Source organism: Cuculus canorus, chromosome 3, assembly GCF_017976375.1.
Source record: "Cuculus canorus isolate bCucCan1 chromosome 3, bCucCan1.pri, whole genome shotgun sequence".
NCBI classification, from domain to species: domain Eukaryota; kingdom Metazoa; phylum Chordata; class Aves; order Cuculiformes; family Cuculidae; genus Cuculus; species Cuculus canorus.
This window is the reverse complement of record NC_071403.1, coordinates 44,398,831-44,418,755: the sequence shown is the minus strand read 5'-3', so window position 1 is coordinate 44,418,755 and position 19,925 is coordinate 44,398,831. Positions and strand designations below refer to the sequence as shown.

General features: G+C 38.8%; 1 protein-coding gene across 1 annotated transcript in view; it reads left to right on the top strand.

Moving 5' to 3' along the window:
• MAP3K5 (mitogen-activated protein kinase kinase kinase 5) overlaps positions 1-19,925 on the top strand; it is a 106,749-nt gene that overhangs the window by 32,104 nt on the left and 54,720 nt on the right. The window contains exons 3-7 of the mRNA XM_054061142.1: positions 2,091-2,114; positions 11,935-12,128; positions 12,394-12,562; positions 13,574-13,680; positions 17,237-17,407. Of these exons, the coding sequence (XP_053917117.1) occupies positions 2,091-2,114; positions 11,935-12,128; positions 12,394-12,562; positions 13,574-13,680; positions 17,237-17,407 (665 nt within the window). The remainder of the gene's footprint in view (positions 1-2,090; positions 2,115-11,934; positions 12,129-12,393; positions 12,563-13,573; positions 13,681-17,236; positions 17,408-19,925) is intronic.

Genomic DNA, 19,925 nt, shown 5'->3' with positions numbered 1-19,925 from the left:
GCGGCATAACAGAGCGGTAAAACCAAAACCTGTGCCTCATTCTCAGGGCTGGAGTTCACAGTATGGTGGTTGCTCGAAGGCAAGATAGTGGTTTAAGATTATTTGTGGGGCTGTGAATTGTGTCAGCCAAGGAATCAGTACTTGCTTCTCCCTGCTCACTCTACTAAAGGTTTAGTAACTGCCGTGGAGGGTAGACAACTTCCATGGCAGTTTTTTCAATTACTTCCCCTTCCTCAGTTTCATTGGCTTTCATCAGGAGGTGTTTTATACTATTACACTTCCATTCTAGGCATTGCTGAAAAGAAGAATTTTAGTAAGCAGCTTGGTGAGTCAGACTGCAATCTGGACGCTGCCAGCTCTCATGGAGGGTTTGCTTCCACTGCTTCTGGAAAAATAAAACTGCTAATGACAAAAGACCTATCTGTGGATTTTATTCAATTATGCAAGTACAATGATCTACCGTATAACCACAGCAGAATTTCATTGTACTGGATAAGGAGCCAAATACCCAAATCCCCCTGAGAATCACTTGGAGTGAGGCACCAGGCTTCTTTGGGCACTTGGAAAGACTTGTTATTAGTTTAGGAGGTGGACTTCACAAATGGGTCACATGCAGGGTTCTCACTGATGCCAGCAGAAGCCTAGTTCTGCACAGGGAGACTTGGATGCCCCAGATGCCACCAGTACAGTGCTCCCTGGAAGACTCTGTTTTCCTTTAGCTTTGAGTGTGGCCCATGTATCTGCTCTTGATTGTTTGCACGAAAGTTGACAGAGAGAAAGACCTTATTTGTATTATTTAATGGCTGCCTGAAAAAAAGTAGTTGTGGGCATGCCTGGGCATCTTTTGAGGTCACGTTTGTTCCTGTATCTGTTAAGCCAGCAGATAGAGTAGCAGCAATACAAGAGTGTGTGTTCAGTTTTAATCTTGTATAGAAGGTGGTGAATTCAAGAACTGAAAATGATCGTAGAAATGCAGAAAATACAGAACTGTGGCATATAGTTTAATTGGGGTAGAAAGCAACCTAGGTAAACTTTTGCCAGTGGAATATTCCTCTGTATCAATATTTGGGTCAAACAGGGCCTTGAGCAACCTCAGATGTTCCTACTCATGAGAGGAGTTTGAGAAGATGACCTTTAAAGGTCTCTTGCACCCCAAACCATCCTATGGTTCTAGATGTGTTCATGTATAGGTTTGTATATTTATGTATATTAGCATATTTATGTCCAACACTTCAAAAGCTAGCAACATTCTTTGGTGAATCATGCCCCCTCAATAGGAGGAAGAGCAGTTTTATGGAAGCCTGACTTACACAACATGAAAAGTACAAGGTGCCTTGGTTTGATGCTGTTTGTTTTTCATGCTGTGGTATAGGTGAGGCTTCTTGGCAGTCCCAGTGGCAGAGGTTGCTGGGATTGGAATTTGCTGACAAATCTTGCCGAAAGCCAGGTCACTGTCCACAAGTGGTTCACACTTGGGCTCTACCACTCAGATCAGTGTGCGAGAAACAGCTCTCTCCATCAGTGTGTGCTCTGGCTTCTTGTTCTCTGAAATTCATCTTTAAAATATGGAGATGTATTTTTTGTATCAGACTTATTAGAGCAACATGAATTTTAACCAGTTTTAGAATATTTTAAAACTTCATAGAAATACTGCTTTTACTGTTCTTCAAGGTTTCTTCTGCTGGCAGCAAAATGTTACTTACTATATTTAACTTCTCACATATGAGTAGATGTTTATTAATAGTCAAGTTTTAGGCAGAATCCCTCCAGAAAAATTTATACAGGGAGAGGTATGTACATGTGTGTATGTATAAATATGTATGTACTGATGCACACACTACATATGCTCGTGTATATATATAGGATGTATGTATCTACTTGGTTCCATAGTAGTTTTTTTGTCCTCTGATGGAATACTTGATTTCTATTGATTTGACAGGCATAGAAAGCAACAACTACAACAAGTCTTTTCCTGTTATGTATCTGTAAATGTTAATACTAGTAAGTCATTCTGATCATATAGCTTTCCTAGTAGTTGTTCAATACTATTAACATTTTTTTCTTTTTTTTTTTTTTTTTTTTTATTCCAGGAAATTATTTGCCAGAAGAATAACGTAAGTATGATTTGTGGATGCCAGTTGAATTCTAGGCATTCCAAACTTCTGTTCTATTTAATGTTGTTTATCTTATGTTTTCCACTTGAACCATTTAATATTCTCCTACTGTGCTTTTCAGAGTTAGATATAGAATTCTGGAAATCTTAGCAGCAAATCTGTGTATTTCACTTTGTTGCTAGGTGCCAGACTTACTTTTTACCTTGCCTCCATCTATCGGTGGTATTTTCCTTGCTGCCTTTACTTGTTATTATTTTACTTATATTACTTATGTTCTTTCACACAAAATTCACATCTGTCATTTTGGCTTTTTTTTCTGTTGCCTTTTTCTGTATAGTTTTTTTCAGTGTTTTTAAAAAAATACTCTATTGAAAAGGAGAGTTTATTTGGAAACTGACGCTCATTTAGAAACCCAAGGCTGCAATTACGAAAATGTGTATATTTTTAAAGAGAAAGTGTATGTGCATTTATTTCTGGAAGTTGTGTCCTGGACCCTGTTAGTCCTAGTGCAGTAGAAATCCTGGTAGTCAGTCTGTGACTGCCAGTCATTACACTGTTGATTTCTGCACCTTGGCATCCCTCTGGTTTCTGAGGTTGGCCTTGCAAATCTCCCATCCCTTTTTCATTCCAAAGTTGAAGGGAGGCAGACCTGTGACTGTGAGAACACTGCTTGCACAATGTTGTCTGTGCTGGAGCAGCCGGGCAGTCATGTCAGGATATGGATCTGGCATGCTGAGTTGTTCTTGGCTTCACTTCGGGACTTGTTGGTAGCCATATATGCTAAGATGTAATTTCATAGCGGTTAGACTGTGGTGTGCAGATATCCTGAGGTGCTATGTGTATACTGAACTATTCTATATATTTGAATAAACTTTTCTAAATGGCATATGAAATATTTAATTTTAGAAATTGGTCAGGTTTTCTTTCCCGCAGTGTTAAGACTGCCATAAAAACTGCAGTATTCCTGGTTTTGCTTTTTTTCATTTAACAGTGAAATTCATAGATTAAGTACTGATTTCTGCCATTATGAAAGAGCTTTTGGAAAAGGATGTAGTTATCTACTGTAACTGACGGAGTTTCTAAAGATGGCTTCAAAACCAGTGCAAGCTTTGGCCCTGACACTGCATTTTGTTACTTTTTTTTTAAAAAAAACCAACCAAACGAGGCAAAGAGGGTTCCATATAGAATTTCTGTATAGCTTTTAGTCAACAAGTGCTTTTCAGAGACTCACAGAATGCTGTGAATGACCTGCTAGACTAGAAATCTTTCACCCTTCTCTAATGAAAGTGGGGTATGTGATCAGTTAGACCTTTACACAAACCGAAACAGAACAGTAAGGCCTTTCTTGTAAATGAATGTATTGCAGTCTGTATTTTTGTTCTGGTCACCCAGGATCTAGGGAAAATGATGTGTGACTAATGTAATAACTCTGGGAGGGTGGGGGAGAGAGCTCTGCTAGCACGAAACCAGCAGGAGATGTCTGCTACAGTAGAGTAAAGGGGAGGATGTTGTCTTCTTGTCCTATTTTTAAATTACAGTCCCTGAAGCTCAAGGAGAGGTGTTATAACTTGGCCTTCATCTGTTTGAGAAAGGATTGTTCTGTTTTCCATTTAAATTTGGATAGGTGGCTGTGAAACTGTCATTTATCACTTGTAGAAATGTTTCAATGTATGCCAGAAAAAGAATGTGTTCCTTGCGTCTCAGATGTTTTCAAGCACACCCACATAACGTCTTTTCTGTGAAGAAGTATTTTCCCAGGGATTAGAACAGGGAAGTAGGCAAAACTAGTATAGCAACTCTGCAACTGATCTTTTTTTTCTCAGTTTTCCTTGTTTTTTGACATGATGTCAGCCAAATTACCTGGAAGTAGACTTTTCATAATGTTGGTGCATGCCTAGCTATTGAATATAATTCCTGCTTCATGAAAATCATGTTTCTTAATAAATTGTAAGACTCTTGGATAAATGGGTATGACGAAGGCACTGTTCTTGAGAGGTTGTGACGCCCATCCTTCCCAAAAATAGTCATACAAATGATCCTGTGAGGTTACAAACATTGAAAAAAATGAAATTCACATATGAATAAACCAGGAGTTTTGTCCTGCTGTTCTAGAACATGTTTTTTGAATAGCATGCAAACATCAGCTGTAACAAGACAATGGTATCCCTGGCACCAGGGGATTAAAAAGGCTGCAAAACAAGCGTAAGCGTGTGTGTTTATCTATATATATCTGTCTAAATGAAATGCCTTGTGTTTGCTTTTCCTGAACCTAGTATTCCTAAAACTAGCGGGGAAACAAAAAAAATAAATAATCCATTACCAGCTGTTTTGTTCTTTGTTCTGACTGGCTTTTTGTGCTCCATAATAATAGTCAATACAAACTTGCATAGCTAGGATAAGCTGCCTGGAGCCTGTCAGGGCAGAGCAGTGCAAGATAACATAGGCTTGTTTCCTGTTGTATGTGGTTTTATAGCTATTTAGTTGGACCTTTTCCAAATATTGCAGTAATACCAAAACCATACATTTTTACAGGGAGTGGTACTTTGACAGGAGGCAGTTACTTTGATATTTGAATGCTTTAGTTTAGGTTTTGCCGTTATCTGATGTTTGAGGTCAACCAAGCAGCAGAGGCATTCTAGAAATTACTAGAGGAGAGTTTCAGTCACAAGGAGATGTTGGTATAAAGGTCACAGTTCATGTACTTTGCTTCTTTTTGCTCACCAGTTTTTATTTAATTTTAATTCTCCCCAGTTTGGATCTTACCAGCTTTGGAGAAAAGATGCAGATTAGGTTCCAAATGCCATTTATTCACTTTTGGGTTTTTTTTTTTTTAAGTTTCACTTCTTGTTGAGTCTGAGGAATTCTAATGTACATGAATTATACTTAAGGTCTGCAACCAATTGCAGTTTGTAACACCTCAACACAGTGTCACCTTTCAGCTCAGGTTGCTTGCGTGTACCAGGTTGCACTGATAAGTGGCCTCAGGAACTGCCCGGGGTGTGAGACCATGGTCCAGCTGCTGGCCTGATCTGGAGGCAGTGGGAACCCTTCTGCTGGGCAGCTGACTTGCAAGTGTTAGTGATTAAGCTTACAGGGTTAATGTTTTATGGTTGGGGACTCTTTTTGATATTTTCCTTTTATGACACGGGGAGGGATCAGAGATTGTGATTTTTAGTGGTTTTCCACAGCCCTTCTTAACTCCTTCCTGTTTGAAGTATAGCTTGGGAGACAGTTTGCTGTAGTGCTCCTTCAATAGGAACACGAGAGTGAGCGACCTTGGATGAGGCATCTCAGAGCCATCTGAAAGCTTGGAGTCTCAATTTAGATACTGCTAGAAGACTGTAGATCCCCCAGGGTGTATTTAGCAATTGGTCACTTTCACTGTGGAAATGGGAGGGAAATATATTTAATGATCCTCACTCAGATGATAAACTGCTTGGGGGCAGTTTGATTTTTGGTATCCAAGTATGTAAAAAGGCAGTGTAGCAACCTTCAGTAAATATTTCATTGATAATGAGAGCTGTAGTTTTTGTTGCTATTTGTAATACATCACGATCTCTTGCTTGTTCTTTTGTTTTCTGAATTTTTTGTCTAGCATACTTGGCACATACTTTCCTTGGAAAGAGTTAGAGCTTTTTTGCTATGTGAATGTGATGAAAGAACCATATAGAGTATGTGCTGATTTTTATCAAGCATTTAGGATGTGGTATAGCTACAGCAGAATGTTATTGCTGGGCATATAAATAAGGAATATATTCCAAAGAAAGCGGGAAGTATTTAAAAGGGTAGACTCAGACTCTGTGCTTCAGTTCATTTGAGGTGTGAGTGCTGCCTTATGTTCCTTTTTGATTCAGTAGCAAGGCTGTCATTCACGTGAGTGGGATTTGAAGTAAACCCAGACTAAGTCTGTATTCATTAAAACATCAACAGATGTTGATTTACTGTGGGTTTGGGGGATGAAGGGAATAGATTTAATATCCTGGTTTAGGATTTTGCCATCTGCTACATGCACAGCATGTACAGTCAGATAATTACCTGTAAGAAAAAAATCTCACCAGAAGAATTAAAATAAGAGCAGCTATTTCTTGAAAGATCTAGCAGGAGAAGTGTAAAAATGCGGATCTTAATTAGAGGAGAGTCAGTGTGAAGAACAATTCTTACTGTGTGAGATACTGCCTATTTTTATTGCCTCAGCTGTATTTATTAAAAAAAAAAAGAAAAAGTTATATTGGTGGATGCTGGCCTAAAGCTTAGGCAAGTAGATGACATTCTGCCAGATTCTCCCATCCATGAGTAAAGCATCGTGGTTTTGGTTGGGGGGAATTTTTTCTTTGACACTTTTTGTCTTCGAAGGCAGCTTTCCTCTGTTTGTGAATATTTGACTGTTAAGTGGTTCCAACAGAGGAGTGTTAATAAAGAGCTTCAGGGAGTCGAGAGGACTGCACACCATTAACTCCCTCGGATTTTGAAGGTTTTATCCCTCCTTTTGAAGGAAAAGTCAAGGTTTGAGGACTCATTGGGCAAAACTCAAACGCTCATCTGTATAGCACTGTGTCTTCTTTATCTGCATAACTTTCAGAGAAAAATCTTCTGTACTGTGTCAGATGTACTTATGGGGGAGAGAATAGTGTTTAGTTTATTGCATGACGTTCTTTCTGATAAGACATTGTCTACAAATTGAGTTTCCAGAAGGCTGCCCCTTTCAGAAGCAACAGTTCTGTATCAGTGTTATTGAAAGAATTCTATATTCTCATTGTGGTCAGAAAGATATACCTATATGCTATACATTTTTATAATCTATTAAATACAAATAGGTGCTATATTAATGTCTTTTCGGAGGCTAAGAAAGGATATCAAACAACAAGGAAGTTCTTAATGTTCCAGTCACCAGTGGTTCTATCTAGGAGCAGCATAGTCTTAAATTCTGTAGCTGTAGGGCTATTAAGACGATCTTATAGCTGTATTTAAACTGAAATTACACAAGCTCTAGAATTGGTTAATTTTGCATGGTAAGTTAGGAAGGGACATTAGAAAAATGTAAACAATTAAAACCTTTGCAAAAATGAAGTACCAATTATGTGACTTTGGTGGTAAGCATTTATGCATGCGTAGCTGGCTCCAGCCAGATTAGTCTGACTGCTTTGATGAAATGGGCTGTGACAGAGATTGTCTTTCAAAAGGTGGACTGATGTTGCCAGGTACTGAGCGTGTTGGCCTACAGCCTTCAAAGATATGTATGTTTGTATCTCTTAGATATAACTGGTTCAGCTGATCTGAAAGCTCAGGCCAAGTTAACTTTATCTAATGTTCTGAGTTCTTGTGCATCAGACTGCACCATAGTAACTATCTGTGTGCACACTCATGGCCCGTCCCAGCCCCTGATGGTTTACAGCTTACAACTCAGGTGATCTGCAGTCACTTTATAACTTTCATTAGTGTAATTTGAGCTTTTGAGTCATAAATAATGAGGGATTTATTAAGAAAGAGGGTTGAAAAATGAAACTTCTAGCACCTTTTGTTGGTTGGAGTGGCCTATTCCCATCTACTTTTGAAGCCCCTTCATGCTATTCACAATTTGTTATGGAATATGAACATAATAGAGAATATTGCAATTGGATTTCAGGTGTTCCGCCTTCAAAACTTGCCCATTTTTCTTGAATGTCTTGATTCTATTGCTATACCATATACAATGAAAGTAATTCAGAGGAATAGATCAAAGAAAAAGAACAATTTTGTCTTGGGTGCTCAGCAAACTTAGAATATAGAGTGAGGCTAATTAGAGTTAGGAGAAAACATCAGTGTTTGAGATGAGTTGTGGTGGACTGATACACAGCAGATTTTAATAGGATAAGTGGAATTTATTTAAACTTCCAAGTGGAATAGTGTGCTCTGAGTCAAAATGTAAAGTGATGTGTGAAGAGATAGGAAACGTGTCAGAAAGGCCACCTGATCTTTCTGACTTAAGTTAGTGTAGCTTATATTTTGACAAAAGAAAGGTGAGAAAGAAGGTAAAAGTGGCTGAGACAGAAGCTGCATGGTCTGTGAATGAGGAAAGAAACAAGTCATGCACTCTGCTTTGTGGCAGAATGTTTACAGCTGTCTGACATTGGAGCAGCTTCTTAGCTGCTGGCCCCACAGTCACCCTGGTCCTCTTGGGCTCCCATCTCAATCAGTCCTCAAATGCAGTCCAGGTTGGGCTCTGTAGTTAGAATTTGTGATGCTGATAAAATATGTTTCTCTATAGTGGGAAACAATAGGCTTCTTATGCAAGAAGAGTCTTGCTGTCACTGTTATCTTTCTTCCACCACCTTTAGTAAATAACACCTAACTTTTCATTCTTTTTTTTTTCTTTTGTCACCAAAGCTACTGCATATCTGCCTTTGTCAGGTTCAGCTGTGAAATTTCTAACGTACTCTTTAGCTAGGAGGATGAAATTGAGATCAATATTCCTTGTATTTCTTAACTTTACTCACTTTTTTTCGTATTTGCTTTGAAAAGCCTCTTTCCTAAGGAGTTTAAACTTAAGAGCTTGTACTGTTTCTTTCACCATCCGCCCTCTTTCTGTATCAGCCTGTTTTGTCTGATGAATTTCATCCAAATTTGAGGTTTCATAGATATAGAGCTCCCCATAAAATATAACCATCTAGGTTAGGTTAACAACAAAAGTAATGCCTTGGCTGAGGGAACAGCCACTGTGTTCTCACGCTACTTGCCACTGAGGACGAAGGTAAGATTCTACCCTGAGACAATTCCCTGAGAACCCTGGGGGTCCTCTGAACAACGGTAAATTGATTTTATTTTCTTTCGCTTTCTTCACATATACTGGTTTCTCCTGTTTTATCCTGTTAAGTTCTTGCTTGACAGCTGCTTCCAAAAGCTGCGGGGTCTGCATGTATTCTATAGCAGGCCTTTATACCCATATCTCTCAGGTAACAGGAAAAATGCATGTAAACTACTTTTTGCTGGCTCTTATTCTGCTGAAATAGATACCTACTTCCTACAGAAGGTATGCTTGGGATCAGATTAAAAGAGCTCTTGCTCAGTAATGGGCTTGAGCACTTGGCGTCTGAGAGAAGAGTTTTCCTGTGCATAGGATTATGTCTGAAGACTCCAGTACTATCTCTGTAGGTTGCCTGACCGTTATGCCAGGATAAACTTTGTCTATGTGGATTTCAAAAGCTGGAAACACCCTTTTTCAGAGCTGATTTTTAATTAAGATCTGAGCTTTGGAAACACTGTGCCAGAGGTCTGAGAGGGCCTTTCTACAGGCTGTTGGGGTTTCACATGGGTGGCAGCTGAACACCACGCAGCGTTTGCCAATGCCCCCACCCTGCCTCCAAGAGCGATGGGGGAGAGAATTGGGGGACAAAATAAAAGGTAAAACTCATGAGTTGAGATACAGACAATTTAATAGGACATAAGAGGAAAGGATAATAATAATGTTAATGATAAAACAATATACTAAACAAGTGATGCTCACCACCTGCTGACCAATACCTAACCTGTCCCCATGCAGCAGCTGCCACCATCTCGCCATCTCCCCCCACATTTATATGTGCTGGGCATGATGTCATATGGTATGGAATATCTCTTTGGCCAGCTTGGGTCAACTGTCCTGGTTGTGTCCCCTTGCAGCTTCTTGTGTACTTCCAGCCTCCTTGCTGACAGGGCGGTATGAGAAGCTGAAGAGTTGACTTAACATAAGCACTGCTTAGAAACAGCTAAAACATCATTGTGTTAAGGTTGTTCTCATCTTAGATCCAAAATGCAGCATTGTACCAGCTACTAGGAGGAAAATTAACTCTATCCCTGCTGAAACCAGGACAAAACAGTCTTGAATTTATTTTTAATGCACTGAATAAACATCAGGAAGTAAAATGCTTACCATAGGATATCTGTAGCTACTTTGTCCTTTCTCTTAGCTCTGACTTCCCAAGCTTTTTCTCTTTTATTTCAAAAAGGTGAATAGTCTGGAGAACAGTCTGTCTATACTTAATAGTGGCTCCGTGCCAGTCACTCCTCACACTTGTCCTGTAACTGTTGAAACCATTTCCAGCAAATTCATAATTTCCTCTCTGCTTTTGACTCTGGGGCTTATGAAGTTTTACCAGGGTCAAAGATTGATCCATTCACTCTTGGAAGTGTGTGATCACCTTATATGAAGTATCCATTCAGTTCTCCATAGTAAAGATGTGCAGTTTGGGTTCTAGCAACACACTCCTTAAATGCTTATTAAAAATATTGTCATACGCTTCCCAGTTCTCAAGTTTCCTTTGGAACTGCTACACTCGTGCACTCGTGCACTGAAAAATGTGTCCTACCTATTTGGCTATAAGAGTTTGTATCTGTGTGGGGAGGAAGATGAAATTCATCCTGTCTGTGTGTGCTGTAATCTCCAATCAAGTTCTGGGTTAGTTGAGCTCAGTGGACCTCATGCATCAATTAATTTTAAATTTTATGGAGTTTGTCAATATCGCTCAGAATCGGGGATGAGATTGCCTTTATAGTGAGGTCTAATAGTTTCATAGTATAACAGGTATAATTAAAATAAAAAAAGGTAGTTCCTGTACTCCTCATAGCCAGTCTCTGATCTGTACAGAAATGTGTTCCTGACATATCCGTACACATGTTTATACAGACTAGAGTACCTCAATCCTTCCATGTTTTAAAAATCTAATAATGTATGTTAAAATGCATGTTTTAAGCACAGAGCTGTTGCTGTGCATTTGAAAACTAATCAGTCACTGCTCTCTCAAGGGAACCCTGCTTCCCATGGGAATCTCTGAAGTGGTGTCCTCATTGCTCTGTTGACTTCTGGGAGAGCAGAAGAAGCTGACCAGAAAGTAATAAACCTTGGAAGTAATATAGGGGTACGAAAACGATGGGTCTCAAGAATTGCTTCCTTAGAGTGTTTCTTGCTGGGCTGCTGGCCGCTTCAATAGTGGAGTCTGAGCTTTGAGAGCCAAATGGTGGAACTCCTCCTAGTATTGATGGTGTACTGTCTCATAGTTAAGATCCTTCAGAACCATAAATATTCAACAAGCTTTCTATGTGCGCAAATCTGTATTTACACACATACCACAGGCACCAGACAGCTTGCCTCCCTCTTTCCCGGAAGATAAATTATTTTTTTAGCAAAGTATCTGTCATATATCGATATATAGAAATCAATGCAGTTTGTCAATGCTAAAACATTCCATAAGTGATTAGATTGAGATGTGTACAGTTTTGAGTCCCACTGCCCAGGAAGGTTTGCTACATAGCAGGGAATTCCATTTGTCTTTGTTATGCTAAACTATTTGAGTCATTTTGCAGTTCATATGAGGATTAGTTTTCTCTGCAGTTTTTCTGTTGTGAGGCAACTAGCTTGTGGTACTGTTTTCACATCTGTAAGCCAAACTATACTCGGTTGCAGTGCATACTCTCTTCTGAACATCAGTCACCTTGAAAAGAATGTATATCAGCTTCGCTTGAGTCCACCTGCCTCTTTGGGGTGACTAGGGTGTGCCCTCGGAATTGTTTCTCTTTTGAGCCAGTGACTATTTTAAGGTCAATGTGATACTTCTAAGAAGGCTGATATTACAGGATGCAGTACAGACATCTGAAAGAATACATTTCAGATGTATATCATGTTTGGGATGAAAACTGAATTTATGTAGTTCCTAGGCTTCACAGGTAAAATCTTGGTCTTGCTGAAGTAAGCAGCAGATCTCCCTTAGACTTTAACAGGTGAAATTCTGCAGGCAGTATATGCAGATGGTTTATGCTCAAGCTTGTCAAACCATAACTGCCCTAAATATTACACCTTATTTCCTTTCAGATGTGCACTGGTAACTACATATTTGTCCCTTATATGATAACTCCACATAACAAGGTGTACTGCTGTGATAGCAGTTTTATGAAGGGACTAACAGAACTGATGCAGCCCAGTTTTGAGTCGCTGCTTGGGCCCATATGCTTACCTCTGGTGGATCGATTTATTCAGCTCTTGAAGGTGGCACAGGCCAGTTCAAGGTGAGTTGTCTTTTTGTACCCCTGTGTGAAATTCGTATATTTCTACTGGCAATATAAATGCCGGGCTCTTGCTTCAGGTTGATGTGATGTTTTGCCTTCTGTTGAGACAAATGAGTAATGAATAATTGATCTTGAGCAAATCTCTCCATTGGCTCTGCTCCATCAATAAATGTTCCACATATATGTTGCGGGAGAGCTGCAGAGCCAAAAAACCAAATGCAAGGAACCTGTCTCCAACTGCTGATGTGAAGTTCTTCCTCTCCAGCCAGTATTTCCGAGAATCCATTCTGAATGACATCAGGAAGGCCCGCACCCTCTACACGGGCAAAGAGCTTGCAGCAGAGCTGGCAAGGATTCGACAGCGAGTGGATAATGTTGAAGTCTTGTCTGCTGACATTGTAATAAACTTGCTGCTGTCCTACAGAGATATCCAGGTATGAACCGTATGCTCAAAGATAATCTAAACCACAATAAATTTTTATTTATCAGTAACATTTTTAGTGCATTTTTAGACAGATTTGCTAAAAATACATACTAGTAAAAATCTTTTGCAGTATCTTCATTGATGTATGTTACTTTATTTTGTAGTTCCACTGTTTGTGGTGTGCTTTTACACAGCAGAAATGTTATTTTACTTCATAACAGCACCTAGAAAGCACACAACATATTGTAACTCTCTTCCATCTCAGCATTGCTATCTGATTCACAGCCTGTAGTGTATCGTTCTTAAAGGTTATCATAGCATTCTGCTATTGATATGTATATGTATTCTTATTATGAGTGGGCTTTGGTACTACACTTGTGACACTTCTCATGGCAACATAACATGTTCATATGCACTTGGTCTTGTCTGAGTGGTGCTAGTTCTTGCTTATTTTGTTATACATAGTTTCAACTGTTGCTCCTCAAATAGTGTGAAGATTTTGATGGGGTAGGGTGTGGGGGTTTTTTGTTTGTTTTTTTGGGTTTTTTTGCTGTGGTTTGCTTTTGTAATATGTCATCAAGCAAACCACTTTAAAAAACTGTGATATTGAAAGAATCTTTTTTGGTTTTGTAACTCATACCTACTTCAAAGTTTTGAGATGCCTTAATTCAGATGCAGTAGTATTGCAATGCCTGTCCAATATGAGCTCTAATAGGTGTTTAGTCCCTGAAGCTGACTTCAGTTGTGAAATATGTGTACTAAAATTTCACAAGTCCACGCTGATGCAGTACAAGAAGCAAAATTGTATTTCCATGCTAAACACTGTGCATATTCAGGTTTCTGATGAGTGCTGGGCCGTTTACAGTTTGAAGAAATCCGTAAAGTTTGAAATCCGTAAAACTTACTATGAACTGAATATACTTCTTGGGATGAAATATTAGGTGCTTAGTTCTAAGAGGAATTTATGTAGGCATACCCCAATACAGCCACCTAAACTTTCATTATTCCCTTGTTTTGGAAGGATTATGATTCCATTGTGAAATTGGTGAAAACTTTAGAAAAACTGCCTACTTTTGACTTGGCTTCCCACCACCATGTGAGGTTTCATTATGCATTTGCTCTGAACAGGTAAGAGTCTACCCTTCTTTCTACTGTTGAACAGAAATCAGAACTGTGAACTTCACACAGAATTGGTAGTTCTGGGTGAAGTTTTGTTACTGCAATCTTCAAGCAGAGATGTAGGATTTTTACTGAAGTCGTTTTGGGGATCCTGAGCTTCATGATTATTCTAAGCTTTCACACTGTCAAATTCCTCTTCCTTTAAGCATAAATGTTTGATTTGTCTTTCCGTAGGTCTGCATCATTTTTTTTCATTTTAGTACCTAAATCAGAGCAAATAAATACCTAGAGGTATTTCACCTTTCTCAAATATACCTTTAACATTGCTGCCTGAGGGGCAGTGCTGTGGCATTTTTGCTAACTTAGACATCCTCATTCAAGCCCAAGTTCTGCTAGTTTAAGAAGACAGAAGGAGAACGTTTATCAAATATCTGTCAGTGGATTTTATTATATTGTAATAATAAACAATTTTTCATGTCCTCTGATTACATGCACAAAATGTGCCACATGCAGCAATATGCACTACTTTCTTGGCTTAAATGAGAACCAAGCCCAGATTTTTTTCCTAGGATAGTAGCAATTGGGTGAGATATTAGAAGGGCAATTTTTGATAGGAAATTGCAGAGGTTTTCTGCTCCCTTGCTGTTAACCACAATGAATGTGTTGCTGTTGACGTTTAGAAGAGTAGACCAGGTGTCATCAGGCGTTGAATCTCTCAGATATAGAAAACATCTACACATCTTTTTGCTTCTGTCACAGATTTGAGTATTTTAATTCAGGTTCTCCAAAAGAGGCTAAAAAATGCTTATCATGTCAAAGTCATAACAAAAATATGTCACAACCAATTAGTTGAAAAAAACCCCCACTGTTTCTAGAACAAAAATAAAACAAACAACCAAAGAAAGCTGTCTGCCATTGCTTTTTCTATTCCTGGGTCCTTTCTTGCTCCTTTGTACCAGATATATGAAGGTACAAATACAGTGCCCTTTTTGTTCCTGCTTTGCCATATGTGGAGCTTTCCAAATGAAATAATCCAGCACACATCTGCCACTTCTACATAGGTTTCACAAAAGCCACTATGTGTACCTTGGAATTTTAACAACTTTTTAGACCCCAGGGTCACTATTTTCTAAAACAAAGTCATCTTTGAAAACAGGACTCAACTAGTTCTCTGGTGTACTAAAAAAAACCTGTAGAACTGCAGTATAAACTTGTCAAGGCAGATTCTTATACTGGTTCTTTTGGGACTTCTTTCAGAAGAAAAGAAAAAAACCCCATATTTTATTGATGTAAGATGTAGCATTTGAGAGTATCTGGCATACAAATCATCTGCACAGTGCCTCCAAAGGAATTCAGATAGATTTTTCCTCCCTGTCCATTCTTAAGATTGTAAATTCGACTGGAATCCATGACAGCCTTGAAAATGGTCATGCTTTGGTGTATGCCAATAAGTCATTACTTGGGCTGATTGCAACTTTCACATTTTGGGGAACATAGGAAATGTTTCCTGAGCTAGGATAGGTCTGGAATACTCTGCACATCTGTGAGTGTTTGCTGTGGAAGAAGCTGCCCCTCTTGCACCTAATCCAGGTCACTAGTACGGAAGGATTGAGCAACTCAATTAGTCAGGATTAGTCTGACCTAAATCAAGAGAGTGTGTGAGGGCATTGATGATAGAAGAGTAGGCAGAAGGAAAAGTCAGGACCCCTGTCCCAGGAGACCAGCAAAATGCAAATGGCTTATATTGCAGAACACTGCTATGCTTTACTGGTTTTGATCTCATTAAGTTCAAGTAGCTATTGGTTTGATCTGGATTAGTGATAGTTGATACAGGATGTGGAGCAGTTATTCACCTGAAACTCCATTCTGACAATCACTCCTCTGTAATGAAAGTCAAATGAAAAATGTGAAGAAGCTATAGACTTGCCCTTGTTGCTTTACTTGAGTGTTCAGTATGAGAGGAGAAAACAAAAGGAAGCAAACCTTAAATAGCTGGGCAAGTGACCAGTTGGCAAAGGAACCAAAATAACACAGACCTGAAGGACATTTACATTTGCTCAGCCAGGAGAGCTTGATTTCTTTCCCTGGGATTTGGAGCACTTGTCCATCTCGTAAGCAAACCAGCCTTACTGTGCCCTTCTAGAACTACTTGGGTAGTGTGCCACAGCTCTGTACTCTTGAGTAGGCATTTCCTAATTTGTTAGAATTTGACTGGATTGAAGATTGGGAAAGGGGGACACTGGGTTTCATTTATCTTTCTCATCAGGCTGAGACATCAATAGAAGTTGGCCCAGGCTTGCCAGCACTTCGGAGTTTGTTACTCAGGGAAGTAGTTTATACTGCCTGCCCAAAGAAGTACTTTAGCTCCGTTTTCTTAATTATTTTTCTTACGAAGCAAGTGCTCATACTTCCTCTGCTACCTATTTCACTTGTTTAAACATTTTCTTCTATATCACTTCCTTCTGGAACTGCATACAAGAGCTCAGAGCTCACTAACTCAGATATCACTTGGAGTAGACATGCTCGGATCTCTTAAGGTTTGACGTTGATGCTGCCTGTGCAGATGCATCAAAACTTTGATACGTTCTTGCCGAGGGAAAAAAAAAATATCCATTACTGAGCCTCTGATCAAATAGAATCTGTTCTTTCTCTGCTTTTGAAGGTTGTTTTTTCACTTTCTGAGGTGGCCTTCTCTTGCAAGGTGCTTCAGTGCAAAGTCTGTAAGACTGATAAGCACTTTTCTGAATTTCCCCCAATTCAAATTGTAGCCACTCAAATATTACAAGCAATTTCTCAAAAAAGAAAAATATACTAGTCTACCCAAACCACTGAAGAGTAGTTTTTGCTGAGAAAAAGGGATTGTTTGCTTGATCAGTACACAAATATGTAGAAAATTCTAAACTCTTGATACCGAATGGTGTATGTATCCAAACTATGAGTCACCAGGAGGTGTCTAATGCTTGCAATTATGTGGTTTATTTGTCTAAAGTACTTTTCTTAATGTCACCTTATTTGATTTGCTTCCTAACCTTCTCTACCATGGGAATTCAGTCTGTTTTGTGCTTTTGGGGTTTTTCTTGCTTCACCTTTAAAATATATATTTTAAAAAGTCACAAGATGGAATCTTTTTTTGCCTTAAAAGCATGAATTACCATGGAAAGAATCTTCACTATGAAACCTAGGTTCATATATTTATATTTTGTAAGAAAATAACATATAATTTTTCGAAGAATTCTTCTTGAGGTTCCTGTTGCTGTTGTCAGTGCTTTGCTGATGCTTCATGAGAGAGACAAAACATGTTTGGGGGCCTTTAATAAAGTATCCCACAATGTAAAGAAAAGGAAAGAAAAGAAAGAAAGGAAAGGAAATTGAGGGGAGGAGAGGAGAGAGGAGGGGAGGGGAGGTGGGGAGAAGTCTGTATAGATAATAGGATCATTGTGTCTGGAATCAAGTTTTATATTGATGAAGTCAGACATACGTCATCAAACATGGTACTGAAAAAGTACTTCTTGTTAACTTTATTTATCTTTTTTTTTTAAATAATTTTTTTTTTATTTTTTAACAGGCGAAATCTGCCTGGAGACAGACAGAAAGCTCTAGAAATTATGATTCCTCTGGTAGAACAGGAAGATAAAGTAGCTTCAGATATGTACTGCCTGGTTGGTCGGATTTACAAGGACATGTTTTTGGAATCTGGGTTCACAGATACAGAAAGCAGGGACAAAGGGACGTTCTGGTGAGTACTATTGTCCTGGCCTATGTCCTTTTGTTAGCTTTAGCAGGATATTCCTTAAACAAGAATGTATATCGACTGTTTTTATTCCAAATCTTTGGCATCCTTAAGGGATACACTGAATCTTGTAATCTTCTCTGTTTATTTGTTAAGAATTGGAGATGTGTTGTTCACAGATCTGGTTCTGCAAAGTTCTTGAAGAGCCTCAGACACTTGAAAGTTTAGGTAGCTCTCATCAGAGTGTATTTTTCTCAAATGTGAAGTCTCCTGTTTACTGTATTGTATTTAGGAATCTGGGGCAGACAATACTAGCCATGAATCGACTGGTACATCTGTAATCTGATAGATGGTACCTAGCTAGGTTTAAATGTGCTGAGGTTTAGCTTTCCACTGATGCTTAGAATGGGCCGATCTATCTGGTTTTGGCTTCTATGCTCACAAACAGTGTAACTGTTCCAAACTCATGCTGGTGAAAGTTTTATCACTCCATCACTACCATATAGTACATGACTATTACAGTGGACTACGAGACCACCAATAGTCAAAGAACCGCACAATAGACTAGACAAATTCTTATCTTAATTTAAGAGGCGAGTATCATTTTTTTAATTGCTTTTGAAATGCACTAAAAAGCTGTTTTGAATAGGTTTAAAAAACCCTAAAGTTCTTATCTCTTATTTTATCTACCGGGCTTTTAATTCCCAAAAGTGATATACTTGAAATGGAGGCACTGGAAACCATCCTAGACTTCTGTCAGGATCAGCTGCTTTTCTCCATTGTGATTAAGATGACAATATGGATAGTCTGTGTTTATGTATCCTGCACATCAGGTCCTAGTTCTGGTCTTGTGCTCATCAGCTGCCTGCTGAAATAATTGTTTGGAATGGAAAGCTTTCTTCTCCCTTCTTATTTATCATTCGTTTACAGCAAACTTCAGATTAGAACTGTCTTTGGTAAAAAATAAGATGTTGTTTACCATTTATGGCCTCAGAGTACAAGTAACGTTTATAGTTGCTGATAATGTTTCACAGTTTTGCAATGCCTACTGGATTTTTGGAAGATAGTGAAATAATAGGAATGCAGCATACTGCCGTCCTGCTTCATAATTTTGGATTAAAGAAAAATTTTGTTTCCTCTGAGGCAAAACCCATGATAAGCTTTCAAGATTCTGTTTTCAAAAAATATTTTGCTTATGCCAGGAATGAGTATAAAAAGAAAAATGTACTCCTGTGTACAAATACTAGGCATTACCATAGGCTAAATAGAACAGGGATTACTTTTGATGTTGAACATGTTGCATTTGCCTCATTCATGCTGCCTTCCAAACATATAAACTTTGAGATTTTCAAACATAATTGAACTAAGAATAATTATAATAGTTGGAATTACTTCTAGGGTATTTCCTGTAGCCGTTTTAACACGCTTTTAATAGATGCATCTTGGCAATCATGATATCCATACATTTGATTAGGGAAAATTATTACAGTCAAGCACACCAGCTTGGGAATGGACAGCAGGCTGACAACTCTGGCAGCAGGGAGGATGCTGACCAGCCAGCCCTTAGATAATCCCTGAGGTCTCTGGAGAGCAGGGCCCAATACAGACTGCTCCCTGTGCCTGCTGCTATAGAAGAAGGTGATCTCTGCCATGTCAAGCTGGAGTTCGGTTGGAAGCTGATGGGCCAGTTGCTTTTGGTTTGCACTTTATGCTGGATATTGATTTCAGTTCTAGTATTAGTCATATAGCAGGTTTGATGTGGCTGAAAGGTTGATTCACAACTCAGTGGAAGGCTCTTGGGAAGGAGCAAACCTACTGTAGTGCTACTCTGGTCCTCTGTGGTGACGTTATTTCAGTCTTTAAGAAATGAGAGTGTAGGAGAAGTAGAGTTAATTGCATAAGATAGTGAGAATTTGGCAGCAGAACCAAAGAAAAAAGGCAAAAAAAGGCAACTAGGCAGGCAATGTACTTTCTTGACAATCAAAAAGCAGAATAAGAGACATCTTTCATATAAATATGAGATAAGAGATGAAAGATTAATTATTAACTGTCATTTCTTGTTGCACACTGACAGTGTAAATCAGACTTACCAAAGCTATCAAATCTTTATTCAAATCTTTTCACTGCTACCTTCCTAGGTCGGTGTCTGCACTGCAATATTTTCTCAAATGTCATATTTCAGTTTCTTGATGGCATTTATAATTGCAGCTGCTAAGACAGCCTATGCTTTATAGGCAGACTTTTAAATCTTACCACCTTTCAACAATACTGCACAGGTTACCACCTGCACCAATGATACTTGGGGCATGACAATGTACAGCAGTTCCACCAGTTGAATTTAAATCTGTCAACGGGTGTGACTTGTGAGTTGTTTAGGAAACAGGGAATGTTTCCATCTGTTCGAAATTCATTCTTGCAGGTTATTTTTTCTTTTTTATTTTTTTGTCTGTAATTTGGTGTCCAGGCTATGTGGATATAAGGCAGGTTTAGGAATGTCAGCACAAGATCACAGCAAATAGAAATT